Here is a 15,236-nt window from a genome sequence, read left to right on the forward strand (position 1 = left end):
ACTGTGCTAAAAGTACAAACAGTAACTTAGATGTTTAGCTATCATGTATTATCACAAATATTGCAGGGACATGCTCAGAGTACACAATTATGTGCACTAGCAAATATTCAAGTAACAGTTGAGCTAAATACCATTTAAAACAGAGGTAGAGAAAAGACATGTGAAATGAAGACTGTAGTGGCTAATTAGCTTAGCAGTTCAGTGATGCCCAACATTAGCTTTGTGCTGCGACTTTAGCAATCATTCTGAGGTGCATTGTAGGTCCATTTGGTGTACATATAACATCTGAAATATAATAGCTTAGTTACGAGTTGAGATTTTTATTCGGAAGGGCTTGGGCTTCATGGTGAGGCCAAACGTAGAGCTCAGGTCAAGCCTCTGCTCTGGAACATTCTCTATGTGCAGCCGGTGCAGCAGGGTGGTTAGGAACACAAACATCTCCAGACGGGCAAAGCTGTCACCGAGGCAACGGCGTACTCCAATGCCAAATATCATTACCTTCTCAGTGAGGTTTTTATTTAGATGGCCAGACAGGGTAAGGGAACGTTCAGGTCGGAAAGCCTCAGCATCACCCCAAATGTCACTTTTTAGCAAATAAAGACAAAAATCAGGTATATATAGCTATAATATAGATGTGATCTATCTGTATTATTAAATAAAAAAATATTTTATAGACAGTACTGTATATATATAATTTTAATAAAAAATAATGACATACTAAATTACTAAATTACATGTACTGTCATATTATTAATGTTATATTAATATTCTAATATATATTATATATATAATAAGGAGTTTTACAAATATAAAAAAGAATGTGACAGGATACTTACATGTCATGATTGACTTGATATTGGTTGATGAACACACATGTGTCTTTGGGGATGAAGTATCCATTCAGTGTAATGTTATCAGTTGTGCTAGATAACATGATGGAGGAAAAAGAGGAATGTGGGTATCTATTTGTCAATGCAGTCCTATGGTTATAGTCATACCATTAACATAAAGAAAGAAACATGGACTCACCAGTGAGGTATGGTGAAAGGCACATAGGATGCATGACGAAACACTTCATAAATGAAAGCTTCTGTGTACGGCATGTTGACTTGTCTTTAAACTGTGGTAACCTGTTCATACCAACCTGGTTATCTAGGAAAGCACATACAACAAATAATAAATGACCAGAACAGAAGATGAAGAAATACTATATGAAATTTAAACTGGATTTACCAGTATTATTTTGGATCTCATAAATCGTTTTAGCACTGGAAGATTTCTTTAAAAGAAAGAAAACTTCAACAAAATGCAGGATGCTCCCGTGACAGACCTCACTGGTTTCTAGATCAATTCCAGAGGCAGTCTGGCGTCAACACATTACTGTGACCAATAATGTGAGAACCAAATGGACTAAACTCTGAGGGAATAAAGGCCACTGTGTATAGAAATATGAGCTCACTTTGAGTGGATGAATTTATTTGCAAGATACCACCCACCCACTGCAAAAGAGACTTCATTTTTGGACAAAAAGTACACATGCTTGTAAACTTTAGCTTGCAAACTGCAAATCTGATCTAATATACTTGATTTGAAAAGAAAGCATAAATACTGTAGTATGCAGTTCGTCTTAAATTTCTTTCAGAAGTCTCCGGTTGCAGTCACTTCTGAATAACTCTGTATTTCATTTAAACAAAATAATTTCCTGTTTATGGCAAGTTCCTGATTTTCCAAAAGACCAAAATAAAGAGAGGCCACATGAAGAAAACATTTAGTTCTTTCACCATCGGTTTTACAACTTTTAAGCTCTGTGGCCAAGTCTGTGGATCGAATTGTGTATTATTTTTGGTTTCTTGTGTCTGTCTCACAACAAACCACAAATCATAGCTAATGCAGATCCAATTTGCCCAGGATACCGCAGCACAGCTAAAGAAAGGGACATGCATGATGGGAAATTGTTTCGTTTTTGTTTTTTTTCCAGTAAACACAATGTTGTTTTGATTGGCCCTTTTGAGTCTTCACCTATCTCCTGGAGGATTTTAGCCTGGATGTCTGGAAACTTGATCAGGTATAAAAGGCTCCACTGCAAACCGGTGATGATGGTGTCAAAACCTATGAGGAAAAAATGCATTGGTTATGATCAAAATCTGTAAACAGCCTTAAGACACACGTCACAATTAGCAAGTAGGCAACCAAATCGGCAGAAGATGTGGTGTGTGGTGAAAAACCACAACGTTCTCAGGCTAAAAGAATGAAAATGTGCAATTCGAGCTCCTCATGGGGGGTTGTTAAACACTCTTAAATGAACTAGAACTACCAAGATGCATAAACTGAAACAGGAATGAATAGAATGAGCCAAGAGCAGATGAGAGGCATACATTTAAAGCAAATTCTCAGAGGAACTCAAGGTCTGATTCTGGTAGATAGTCCGAAGTGCCTCCCTTGTGACAACAACACAGAGCCAGGAAAAAACATCTGGTTCTGGATGTAAATGCGTGTTTTTAACAAGCAAATCTATTAGCGCAATAACATCTCATGGAGGAGGACTGCAGCCCTGGAAGGCATGTGATTATGTCTGGCAGTGTCTCAAAGTGCTATGAAACATGTCAACACAGTTTATGAATTATTACCTAATGTAACAATTTGCCTTGATGTTTCTAGATCCCTTCACACATGCTCATAATTCAGGATATGTAGAGAGAAAAAACATTTTTCTGTTCTATTTCTAAAAGTACAATGTTGTGCATATTCATTCTCTTGACTCTCACCGGCTCCGAAGATGTCAATGACACTGTGGATGATCTGTGAGTTGCTGAGCATGGCTGTTCCCTCGTCCTCCTGCCTGTCCTCACACATTGCTATTAGGGCATCAGTGATGTCCCGGGTGCAGTTCTGTACAAAAACACTGAGAATGAGACTTACAAAATGTTTTAAATGTGAAAAATAAACTGTTTATTAAAAATAAACTGTAAACCTATTCTCACCTTTGAATCACATCTACATCCATCTTTTTTCTGGCAATGTACTAATAGTTACTGGGTTACTGCCCACAGTATATAAAATACTAACATAGCATATTGTTCAAAAGATCAGTGTCAATATGACATTGTTGTTGTTTTTTTAAAGAAATTAATACTTTTATTCAACAGTAAAGTACTTTTATAATGTTACAAAAATATTTTAAATAGATGTGTTTTTTTTACTTTCTATTCATAAAAGAATAATGAAAATAATTTCTTTTAAAAAAACATTAAGAATTATATTATATTATACAAAAATATGCAGTATTTATAGTTAGTTATAAATAGGTTATCTATAGTTAATCTATAACAAAAAATAACAGTTAATATATTTAAATATTAATATAATCGATTAATCAAATCGATTAATCGCGATTAATCACATCCAAAATAAAAGTTTGTGTTTACATAATATATATGTGTGTGTACTGTGTATATTTATATTATGTATATATAAATACACACACATACATGTATATTATATATATATATATATATATATATATATATATATGCTCTCTGCTTTAAATAAAGCTTGCACATGGATCCGCACGTCTCACGTCTCGTCAGCCCCGTAACAATATATATATATATACGTATATTACATTTATTTCTTAAATATATACAAGTATGGGTGTATATTTATATATACTATATATATTTACATATAATCGATTTGACTGCACTAATAAATATATATTCTATCTATCTACTGTATCTATCTATCTATCTATCTATCTATCTATCTAGATAGATAGAGATTTGTGAGATTGCGATGAACTGAGATGTCTTTTAGAGATAAATGCAGCGCTGTTTGCTGGCATTCTGCCATGCCAAACATGCACGCAGCAGCCGCTTGCTTTAGTTAAAAATAAGTTCAGTGAATGTTGATGCTTTAATAACAAATATTTATCGGGAGCGTGTATGCTGGGATTTCATAAATTTCATGGAGAAAAAAGTAACGTAACTAGTAATGTAACTAATTACTAATTACTTTTGAAATAAAGTAATCAGAACAGTAACGTGATTACTTTTAAAAGGAGTAATCAGTAATCAGTAATTTGATTACATTTTCAGAGTAACTTGCCCAACACTGCTGTCCCTCCACAGGGTTAAGTACTGACTGTTATTGACAATTATGATAGTTTGGTGATGACAATGCTGGTGCTGATGGTACCTACAATGCCAACTTCTGTCTCCCAGCAAGGACCCCTGATGACATCAGCTGGGGAGATGTCTGGAGGGGGAATGTTTTCTGTGACATTATGGTGTAAGGTGTAGTTGTCATAGTATTCTTTAAGAGCACAGATGATTTCATTTTTTTATCTCTTTCTCATTATCAAGCTGTGAACAAACAATACCAGATAAATTATTCACATAAAATGTTACAGGATTAGTAAGTAACCATTTTGGCTCATCCCCAAACTCTTAAGTAGAGTAATATCCCCTTTTTACTATGTTTATGGTTACTAGACGAACTATGGTCATACCTTTGCATTGTCTTCATCAAACAGTGCAAACAGAAAAGTGTACAGGTTGCCCAGAAAGAGGGCGAAGATTCTGGCCAGCTGCCATTTTAGGGCGATTCGAGGGTGATAGTCTTCCAGCTCGGTTATAACTTCAAATAGAGGTGGACATACCAAGCCCAAGAGTGACATCACAATTTCAACCTGAGCGAAGAAGAAACAGAGTTTCACAATTCATTTTGTTTTTTTTGTAAGTCATCGCATTAAAAATAAATTGCAATGCAAAAGAAAAGGGGTACCTAATTTTTTTGAAGCCATGACAATTCATTCCTGTCCTTTTTGGCAAATTCCTGTGATCTTTTGACCACATAGTAGATGAGGTATCTACTCCCACCCAAGCAGCACAGGATGAGAACGTTGGCTATGACACGTAGAAAACGGCGCAGGTGAATGTTCTCATCCTTTAGGTTTTCCTGCTCATACACTATAGATTCCTGAGGGAATAAGACAAGGTTTTAGATCAGTCAGATCAAGGTTTTAGATCAGTCTAGCTACACAGACCCAACAATAAGGTTTTTTCCTAGCACAGAGCACCATTCTTTGATACTATTACTGTCATTAACCTTGAAGCTTGTGGTGGTAGAGGCGAACTTGTTGTCAGCTGTCTCTGGGTTTCCTATAAGGTAATCCCAGCTAGTGAACAGCTTCCAGCAAAAGGTGAAGGCACCTTCCTCTGCTCCATCTCCTCCTTCATTGGTATTACTTGCCATTCTAGAAGGAAGGTGATTTAAAAAGAGAAAGATAGAGGGTACACATTGTCAGCTGATTATCAGAGCATTGTCAGTGAGTAAAATGCTTCATAGAACTGCAAATGTAGTCATTAAACTCACGTTCTGATAACCACCATTAGACTGTAGCCAAATATCCCAACACCAACCAAAAGATATGACAAGGGTAACCGGAACTGCAGGAATCCAATCCTTAGGGCAAGTTATTTATTTTTCATTGGCTCAAGTTAAAAAATATAGATGTGAATCATTACCCTAATTTTTTTTAATTGGATGAATGAAAATTTTTTTTCAGTGTAATAACCATAAAACATAATGGAGTACTTGCAATAACCCTGTAAAAATGCCAAAAGTTGAATCCAAATAAGACAACAGCAACCTTACAACCTCTTTTACTCAGAATCCAATAGTAAAAAAAACCTTACTCCAAACTCAAACAGGACAGAGAAGTCCATGGCGCTGTCCTGCTCCTCTCTGGGAACCGTTTTTCTGGCAATGGAGCCATAAGGCATGCCCATCAGTACCTACAGAGAGAAAGACACAGAATGTATTAGTGTAGCTTTTATTTCAACATTGTAAAAAAAAAACATCTTCAACATTCAATTATATGTGATATTAAAGACATTCATAATGTTATAATAGATTTAGTATTTTATATTAAATGCTGTTTGTTTGACACTTCATCAAAGAATCCTGAAAAATTGTAGCACGGTTTCCACAAAAATATTAAGCAGTTTTCAACACTGATAATAATAAAAATGATTCTTGAGCACCAAAACAGCATATTAGAATGATTTCTAAAGGATCATGTGACACTAACAACTGGATTTTGCCATCACAGGATTACATTAACTAATTTTAAAATATATTAACATAGAAAACAGACTTTTTAAATTGTAATATTATTTAGCTACGTAGTAATATATCAAATATGCAGATGCAGCCTTAGTGAGCATAAGATTCATCTTTCAAAAACATAAAAACATCTCACTGACCCCAAACCTTTGAACAGTAGTGTACATTGCCTAAAAGGTGTATTAACAAAGACATTTGCATTGCATCTCACCTCTGGAATAACAACAAGTCCAAACATAAAACCAAAGAGAACAAGGTTTAGTCCATACATCCACCGGAGGAAAATGAAGTAGGAGGCAACAGATGACCCAAAGTGACCTATGAAAATGAAACAGATGAGAGGAGATTGAGAAACATGCTGAAAATACTGATTTTGCTAAAAAAGAATAAACAGAGAGGAACAGACTTTCCACTTCTTTTATCCGACTTTCCCAAGGAATGCAGGCTGTCTTGAAGTTTTCAAAGTCTCTATTGAATTTGACTAATTTCTGAAAAAAAGGAAAGGAAAAAAAGAAAAAATGTTTTGTAATTGCATTTAAAATAAAACATATCATTATGGAATATGTAGTGCTGTACCTTGGTCATTATGACTTTGAATGCACAGAGTCTCCTCCCTTTTCCTTTGCCCAAAGCCCCTTCAAATTTCTCCACAAATGCCTGGGCTTCTCTAACACGTGATATAAATAGAAATTGGTATTGGCATGCAATTAAAACTCAGTTGTATTTAAATTCAAAGTGACTCTGTGTTCCCACTTGTATTATCAAAACAACAGTTCTGTTTTCATTTCAGTTTTCAACAAGGCATGAGTATTTCTCCCCGTATTTGAGTCACATCACGTTACTATACATGTGTAGACGGACCAGTCAATTGAGTTACTGGCTGGTTCTGCTTATATTACGCAGCATGACCATTCAGCATTGTGCAGTAGGCACCAGAGACAACACCAGGAAAAATATAATGTTTCACTCACAACCTTCATATTCTGTAACTTGAATATACAACCAATTAATTAACTCATCAATGCATAATGAATGGGAATAGTGCCGATGGGATGGACACAAGATTAATTAATTCACTAACTAGAAATATGTGAGAGCTATAGCAGGCCAAATGGATATTACTGAAAAGGATAGTTCACCCAAAAATGAAATTTCTATCATCATTTACTCACCCTCATGTCATTAAAACCTGTTTCTTCTTTTGTTGAACGCAGAAGAAGACATTTTGTCTGCATTTTTTTAAAATATGAAAGTCAATGGGGTCCAGTGTTGTTAGACCTCTATGACTTTTACTGTATGGGGAAAAAAATGTTAGAAAACTATCAAAAATATGTCCTTTTGTGTTCCACAGAAGAAAGAAACAGGGTTATTATAGCTAACTAAAACTAAAACCATTAAAAAAAATTATGTTACTGAAAATAAAATAAACGTTAACTGAAATTAAATAAAATATCAAAAAATCTTAACCTTGTTTTATTTCAGCTAGTTGCCAAGGAAACATTTCTCATTGTCATTTAGTTTAACTAGATGTACTACAAAAATTACTATTACTATTAATATCCACAACAAAATTACTAAAACTTTAACTTAAATTAAAATGAAAACGGAAAATAAAAAAATAAAAAAATTCAAAACATTAATAAAAAATTACAATAATATCTCAATGATACTAAAATAACACAGATGTATAGAAATTTTTTTTTTGCAGCTACGGCAAATAAATTATTAATTAATTAAAGGGGTCATATGATGCGATTTAAATTTTTCCTTTCTCTTTGAAGTGTTACAAGCTCTTGGTGCATAAAGAAGATCTGTAAAGTTGCAAAGACTAAAGTCTCAAATCCAAAGAGATATTCTTTATAAAAGTTAAGAGTTAACCACGCCCTCCTAAAACGGCACATTCTAACACGCCCCCACATGTCTACATCACGATGTGGGAAGATTTGCATAAAGCCGCCCAAATGTTCACGCAAAGGATTGCGACAATATGGTTTATTTGTGTTTGTCAAGTCATCTCCAGGTATTAAATAAAGTATATGAACAATGCAGTGCTAACTGCCATAGCATTTATTACAGAATAGAAACTATTCTGCCTTATTATGTGATAAAAAAAAGTGTTTCTAGTATATAAGCAAATCATTATTATTGGTTATTGCCCATCAGTTATCTGATTTCTAAGCCAATTAAAAGCTAGAAATGAGAGAAAAATTTAAGTTGACTATACACTACCAGTCAAAAGTTTTTGAACAGTAAGATTTTTAATGTTTTTTAAAGTCTCTTCTGTTCACCAAGCCTGCTGCATTTATTTGATCCAAAGTACAGCAAAACAGTAAAATTTTGAAATATTTTTACTAGGCTATTTCAAATAACTCTTTTCTATTTGAATATATTTAAAAATGTAATTTATAGTGATTTCAAAGCAAAATTGTTTGCATCATTACTCCAGTCACACTATCCTTCAGAAATCATTCTGATATTCTGATTTGCTGCTCAAAAAACATGAATAATAATAATAATTCTGAAGTTAACTTCCGGTCTGTGTTTGTTTATCAGGTATACTACAATGCCGGTGTTCTGACGATTTGTGCTACCCTGTCAGATTTTGCTACCTCCCATGAAAACAGATGGTAGCATAATTCGATAGCGAAAAGTGCTACCTATCAGATTTTGCTTCCAGCATGATATAATAAAGTGTGAGGCTTTATTAACATGTACACCTACCTCAACCCTAAACCTACACTTACAGTAGGATAAATACAGTGTTGGTAGCATAATCTGATAGGTAGCATTATTTGTCAGAACACCGGCTGTTCTGACTCACAGACTGTAAGTACGTTTTTTATATTTAAAGAATTTGCCACTGATGATTCAAACGTGAGTTTTGAGCAGTGTAGAGTAGCACTTGTTGTTTGTAATTTCTCCATTACACCAAATACACAAAATAATGTTCTTTTTAGCAACATCATTGTTGGCCCATGTTACTGATGCTTTCTTGGGCAGTGTGTCAGTCTCTACTAACTTTTGAGGGCACTTGTCCAAACTCTCACTTGTCACCCACACTGGTCAATTCCAGTGGGCAGTCTGAGGTAAAGGTTCAGACAGAGGCCACTAGGTAATGAATTCATGGCGTAGATTGTGTTTTATGTGTGTTTTATCGTAAAGTACAATCGAGCGTGTTTTGGATGATGGTGATTCTTTACCGAAGCTTTTTGTTGACTTTAAAAAGCACCATGTCATACTGATCATAATTCAAACAACTTCCATGCTTCCTAAAACATTTTTTCAAAGCCAGCAAGAATATGAAGCCAATAAGAGCATTAAGAGCCATGAAGATGCAAGAAAGCAGAAGCACAGCTTCTAAGCTTCTAAGCTTCACAACTTGTAAGCTTTAATGAAGCACATAAACAAACATGAAACTCATGCTGGATCAATGAACTTCAGTTGAGGTAGTGGTGATGGACACAAGAGCCAATAGTATCACAGCACAAGCAATGAGAAGGAAATCCGTTTTACTTCAGGCACTTGAGTCTCCTCTTCATGCACCAGGGTTTGTTCCGAAGTGTCACTATCAGCTTTTTCTTCTCCTCGACTTCCTCTTTTAGTCTGGCCATCTCTCCCTCAGACATAGACTCATCTTCTGAATTGTCATATGATGATGAACTGCTGTAGAACAAAGCCGAGACCCGAGAGTCAGCAGTCAGTCCTTAAAGTCCAGTATATTCCTGAAAGATATTGGATTTTGGAGGATAAAATGGGTTCAAGTCAAGACAAGTCAAGAGTTCTAGTGGCAGGATGGCCATGAAAAGCACTTCCAGATCATCAGTTGGAAGGCAAAAGATAAAAAAAGAGTGAAAATGTCTAGCTGAAACCAAAAACGGATAGCTGATGACAACAATACTGCATTACACTGGTTACTGAAAGGAATATAAATGTCCACCTTTATAATACACTTTTTAAAAATATTTCATTATTAAAGTAATACATGTGTCAGATATATATCTGACAAATTGACTGAATAATTTAATATTCAAATAAATAAATCTATTTTTATATCACAACAACCACAAAATTATGATAACAACACTTTTTCGGATGTTTAGAGGTTTTAGTTCCATGGCTGCATTTTACTGCTTCATAATCACATATTATGTAATATGAATATCTGAAAACATTCAAAAGTTCTTTTATGGCATTAGATGTGTATGGCTGTGTTTTAATTCAAACTGGAGGTAATGTGGAGTGTTGAGTCTGAACAGCACCGTGTGTGTGTGGCATGGAGAGGGAGGCTAGAAAATACTGCACCTGCTGTTTTTGCCTTTGTTCTTTTTCTTATCCTTATCATCCTGTTTATCTTTCCCTCCTTTTCCTGCTGCTTTGCCATTCCCCTTCTTCTCCTTGTTATTCTCCTCCTCTTTCTCCTTCTTACTTGCTCCTTTTTTCCCTCCTTTTCTTTTATTTCCCTTCTCCTCTTCGCTCTCCTCTTCGGAGTCATCTTTCTTGACAGCCCTCTTCTTTGAACCTGCTGCTTTCTTTCTTCTTCCTTTCTGCTTTTCCTCGCTCTCCTCCTCACTTTCTTCCTTCTTCTTTTGGCCTTTTCTCTTACGCGGAGCCTCCTCCTCCTCCTCCTCCTCCTCTTCCTCACTTTCATCAACGCTATCTGCCTTGGCTTTCTTTCCTCGAGCTGCAGACTTCGGTTTATTCTTGCCTTTTGCTCTTCTTTTTGAATCCACTGAAAAGATAGGGAAAATGTGTACATGTTGACAAAACATAAATAATAATAATTTAAAAATAAAACAATAATGTATATTATAATATTTAAATATAAGTAATAAATTTTAACATAAATTATATTTTCAAGTATTACAAGCAATACTATAATTAATATAATAATGATAAATAATAATAATAACAATTTTGTTAATAAAATAAATTAACACTCTCAAATTGAAACCATCTGTAAAACTTACCATCACTTCCACTATCATATTCTGCATCAATTTCCATCCCAACTGTAACACACACACACACACACACACACTGTATTAATAACCAGGTCTTGTAAAATTCTTTTATTTGAAATACTTTCACAATAAATCTAAAATAAGTGTTTAACATCCTGTCAGCTTTATGTCATATATGATACATTGCGTTTATCATTAAAACAATTAGCATAAATTATTTAAACCTGCTAAATAAGGGGCATCATTCAAGCACTGACTAGACAGGACAACATGCTTATCACTATTAAAAACCATCAACTGCACTATATCAGAATATAAATACTATATCAGAACAATGAATAACAGTTGCAGTTAGTTACCCAATTTATAAATATGGAGACTGACGCGTCTGAAACTGGTTTAGACAGTCCACTAGTACACACTGAATCAAAATTATGCCAGAATGTTTCTCTTCTGGTATTCAAATCTACTTACCGTCATCCACAGTTATCGCAATATCATTTTTTCTGCGGGGCATGTTGCCAGTTTGAGTTGAAGTCCTTCTATTCAGACTTGCGAGGCATCTAAGAGCTGATGACACACCTGACTGTCAGGTGGGTCTCTGTTAACAGGCGCTCACTCCTAAAGAAGGAATCAAATGACTCCTTGACTATAATAAATGGTAGTCAAGATCTAAAGCCGTGCTGTGAGAGCCAGGAAACAAAACGCCAGTATACGGGCCAGATCAAAGAATAAAATAAGCAAGATACGTAACTCATGATACGTAAACAAACAGGTTGCCTAAATAAAGTGCTGTACATATACCTGAATTTTATGATGAACATCTGCAAATAAAGTTTTCTAGATTTAAATGGGAAATTTAACATGGGAAAGTAGCAGAATTATGAATATAAAATTTTAATAACAATGTTTTTTGAAAGAGGTTGAACTTAAATGTGCATATAACCCCACCCTGTCAATAATTTATTAAGTATCAGACTCTCAGAAATAATATGAAGCGCTGATTGAATTGTTTCTCTTTTAGAAAAATTCACAATTCTTCATTGATTGTTCAATAACTCATTATGGATCTTAGAAGAGGTAAACTGTTCATTCGTTTTATATTCTCTTACCACACTTGGTTCTATATCAGTACAACAAGTTCATATACTGAGAATAAAATAAGCAAGATACGTAACTCATGATATGTAAACACAAACAGGTTGCCTAAATAAAGTGCTGTACATATACCTGAATTTTATGATGAACATCTGCAAATAAAGTTTTCTAGATTTAAATGGGAAATTTAACATGGGAAAGTAGCAGAATTATGAATATAAAATTTTAATAACAATGTTTTTTGAAAGAGGTTGAACTTAAATGTGCATATAACCCCACCCTGTCAATAATTTATTAAGTATCAGACTCTCAGAAATAATATGAAGCGCTGATTGAATTGTTTCTCTTTTAGAAAAATTCACAATTCTTCATTGATTGTTCAATAACTCATTATGGATCTTAGAAGAGGTAAACTGTTCATTCGTTTTATATTCTCTTACCACACTTGGTTCTATATCAGTACAACAAGTTCATATACTGAACTGTGGCTTAACCATGTTGAGCGATGCGTTAAATTTGTGTTTTTATTCTTCAATTTGTGTAAATAAGGCATTATGTCGACAGGAAATTCAGACACCTCTATGGCAACTAACCTTCTTGTTCAGACACAGCAGCCGAATACCATTAATTGTTTTGAGTTAATTATGTACAAGAGGTCTACTACTGTAACATCCGGTAACAGAACTACAATCACACAGAGCAGATTTCCAGCATATAAAAGAAGTTTCTCAGTGGTGGCAGCAGGTAAGCTACTACATGATATTTTGAAGACCTCATCAAGGATCACAAGAAGGTTCACAATACAAAAAGTTGTTAGTTGTTATGAGCCCAATGCTATCACTATTCTTGATTTCCTGGCATATTCAGGAAGAGCTGTATCTTCAAATCTATCATAAGGTTCTTAGGATTGTAAGATCTCTTCAATCTATCTTCAAAGAACGTGCTAAAACGATACTCTCAATGTTTTTACTATCCTCTAGTGGGTTGGGAACAAATTCCCTCACATAAATGGTACACAGCGTAACCCCAAACAGAGCAGTGTGGGCCGTGGCATGACAAATGAGCCACATGCATCTTCGCTGCCAAATCTGTGGCTGTAGAAAATTAATCCGAGATATTAGACACCCCTAGAGCTGAGAGCAGATTTGAGAATACAGTACGGAGCATGGAAATGTTTTGGGCCACCTGACACGCTCATCAAGATAAAGCTGCATGGATTGGAGAATGGGGGAAACAATGAAATGGAGGGGAGAGGTATAAAGATGGGCAAAGCCAAGCTGTCAATCTTGAGTGCTGAAAAATTATTTTGTTTTCATATCTATGGGGACTAAAGATGCACTTTGGGTTGACTGTTACAGTGGCCCTAAAAAGGCATTTGGACACTTGAGTCCCACTTAAAAATGTAGGAAATCTGCAAAGAAATTATGCTATTCTTCTAGATTTGCTTTAGCTTTACTTTTAACCAGATGTTTGTCTTTTGGCTTAATGTTTTACAATGTGATTCTTTCAATTTTGAACGTTTTTTTTAATATATCATTTTGCTTGAAAACTGTTTTTGCTATATAAATGATATTTTGTTATATACAATGACATTCATATTTTTTTAAGTGTGGCATAGATATCCAAACACATTTTAGGGCCACTGTAAATAAGGGGCGTTGCTAGACCCTTTTTACTGGGGCAAGAGCCCCCAGTAAAATACTGCTGTGTCCCAGTAAAATATTATTGATAAATCCTTATATGTGACCCTGGACCACAAAACCAGCCTTAAGTCGCTTGGGTATATTTTTAGCAATAGCCCAAAAAAATTGTATGGGTGAAAATTATCGATTTTTCTTTTATGCCAAAAATCATTAGGATATTAAGTAAAGATCATGTTCCATGAAGATATTTTGTAAATTTCTTACCGTAAATATATCCAAACTTAATTTTTGATTAGTAATATGCATTGCTAAGAACTTCATTTGGATAACTTTAAAGGCGATTTAAAGTTATATTTTAAATTTAAAGTTATAACTCATATTTTGCTCGTATCAAAATATGAGCACACATACTTTTTTGATGGGGAGCCTGTGCTCCAGTACTGATGAAAGGTTAGAAACGCCCCTGGTTCTTTCTTTAACATATCAGTCAAAAAGATGCTTACTTTAGCGGCTGTAGTTTAATAACTAGTTGCAATTGGCATGTAAACCAACAATCAAGCAAATATTTCTAAAACTAAACAATAAATATAAAAAACAACAAATCAAGAGATAGTTTGACAGTAGTTTGGCCTGTGTGTAACAAGAGCAATCATTTCTCTTTCACAGAGATACTTATCATTCTAGAGTTACATAGCTACCAAGCCCTTGCGATTCACTGTGACATTCATGGTATGTGCTGCAGGCCTGGGCACAGGATTTATACTGTATCAGCAAGAAATCCAAATGGTCATATAAGTGCCAAATGTTGTGCATGCAACAAACAGATTCATCTATTTGTCTGTTTACATCTGTGCTGTTTATTTCCTGTTTGAGTGAGAGTTTTTCTGTGGCTGCTGTGGGTGACCTGGAAGATGTCCAGATGATGTGTGGCCCCGGGATGCAGGGGGTCTGGTAGTTGTGTGGGTCGAGGAGACGGGAGGTTCAGAGTTTTGAGTATGCTGACTCTGTGAAGGGTGAATAAAACGACCGTTCTGTCCAGCTTGTCTGTGATGGCCTGCTTCATCTATGCTGCTGCTCTCTTCATTCACTCCTCAGAAAGAGGAGGCAGAAAGACCTTTCAATTGCTGTCTCACAGCAACACTGATATATAGAAACAAGGGCATGTTGTTTTAAGACTGTGGCCACCTGCTGACCAAACACAGCACATCAACTCTTCAACATTAAAGGGTTAGTTCACCCAAAAATGAAAATTCTGTCATTAATTACTCACGCTCGTGTTGTTCCAAACCCGTAAGACCTTCGTTCATCTTCGGAACACAATTTAAGATATTTTTGATGAAATCTGAGGGCTCTCTGACCCTCCCATAGACAGCAAGGTAACTACCACGTTCAAGGTCCAGAAAAGTAC

The 15,236-nt window shown here is 35.1% G+C and overlaps 1 protein-coding gene and 2 pseudogenes across 1 annotated transcript in view; all 3 read right to left on the reverse strand.

The window, feature by feature from the left end:
- Window positions 1–300: 300 nt before the first annotated feature.
- Window positions 301–3,004, reverse strand: LOC107738295 (cytochrome P450 1A1-like; annotated as a pseudogene).
- A 1,149-nt stretch (window positions 3,005–4,153) lies between these two features.
- LOC107738296 (transmembrane channel-like protein 2) lies at window positions 4,154–13,259 on the reverse strand (annotated as a pseudogene).
- A 1,081-nt stretch (window positions 13,260–14,340) lies between these two features.
- The window catches only part of LOC107738298 (transmembrane channel-like protein 1), a 12,120-nt gene continuing 11,224 nt past the window's right edge, over window positions 14,341–15,236 (reverse strand). The window contains 1 exon segment of the mRNA XM_016550017.1: window positions 14,341–14,918. Within this exon segment, the coding sequence (XP_016405503.1) occupies window positions 14,686–14,918 (233 nt within the window). The 3' untranslated portion in view covers window positions 14,341–14,685.

The sequence above is a fragment of the Sinocyclocheilus rhinocerous genome, unplaced genomic scaffold, assembly GCF_001515625.1.
Source record: "Sinocyclocheilus rhinocerous isolate Xijiao unplaced genomic scaffold, SAMN03320098_v1.1 scaffold1998, whole genome shotgun sequence".
Taxonomy (NCBI): domain Eukaryota; kingdom Metazoa; phylum Chordata; class Actinopteri; order Cypriniformes; family Cyprinidae; genus Sinocyclocheilus; species Sinocyclocheilus rhinocerous.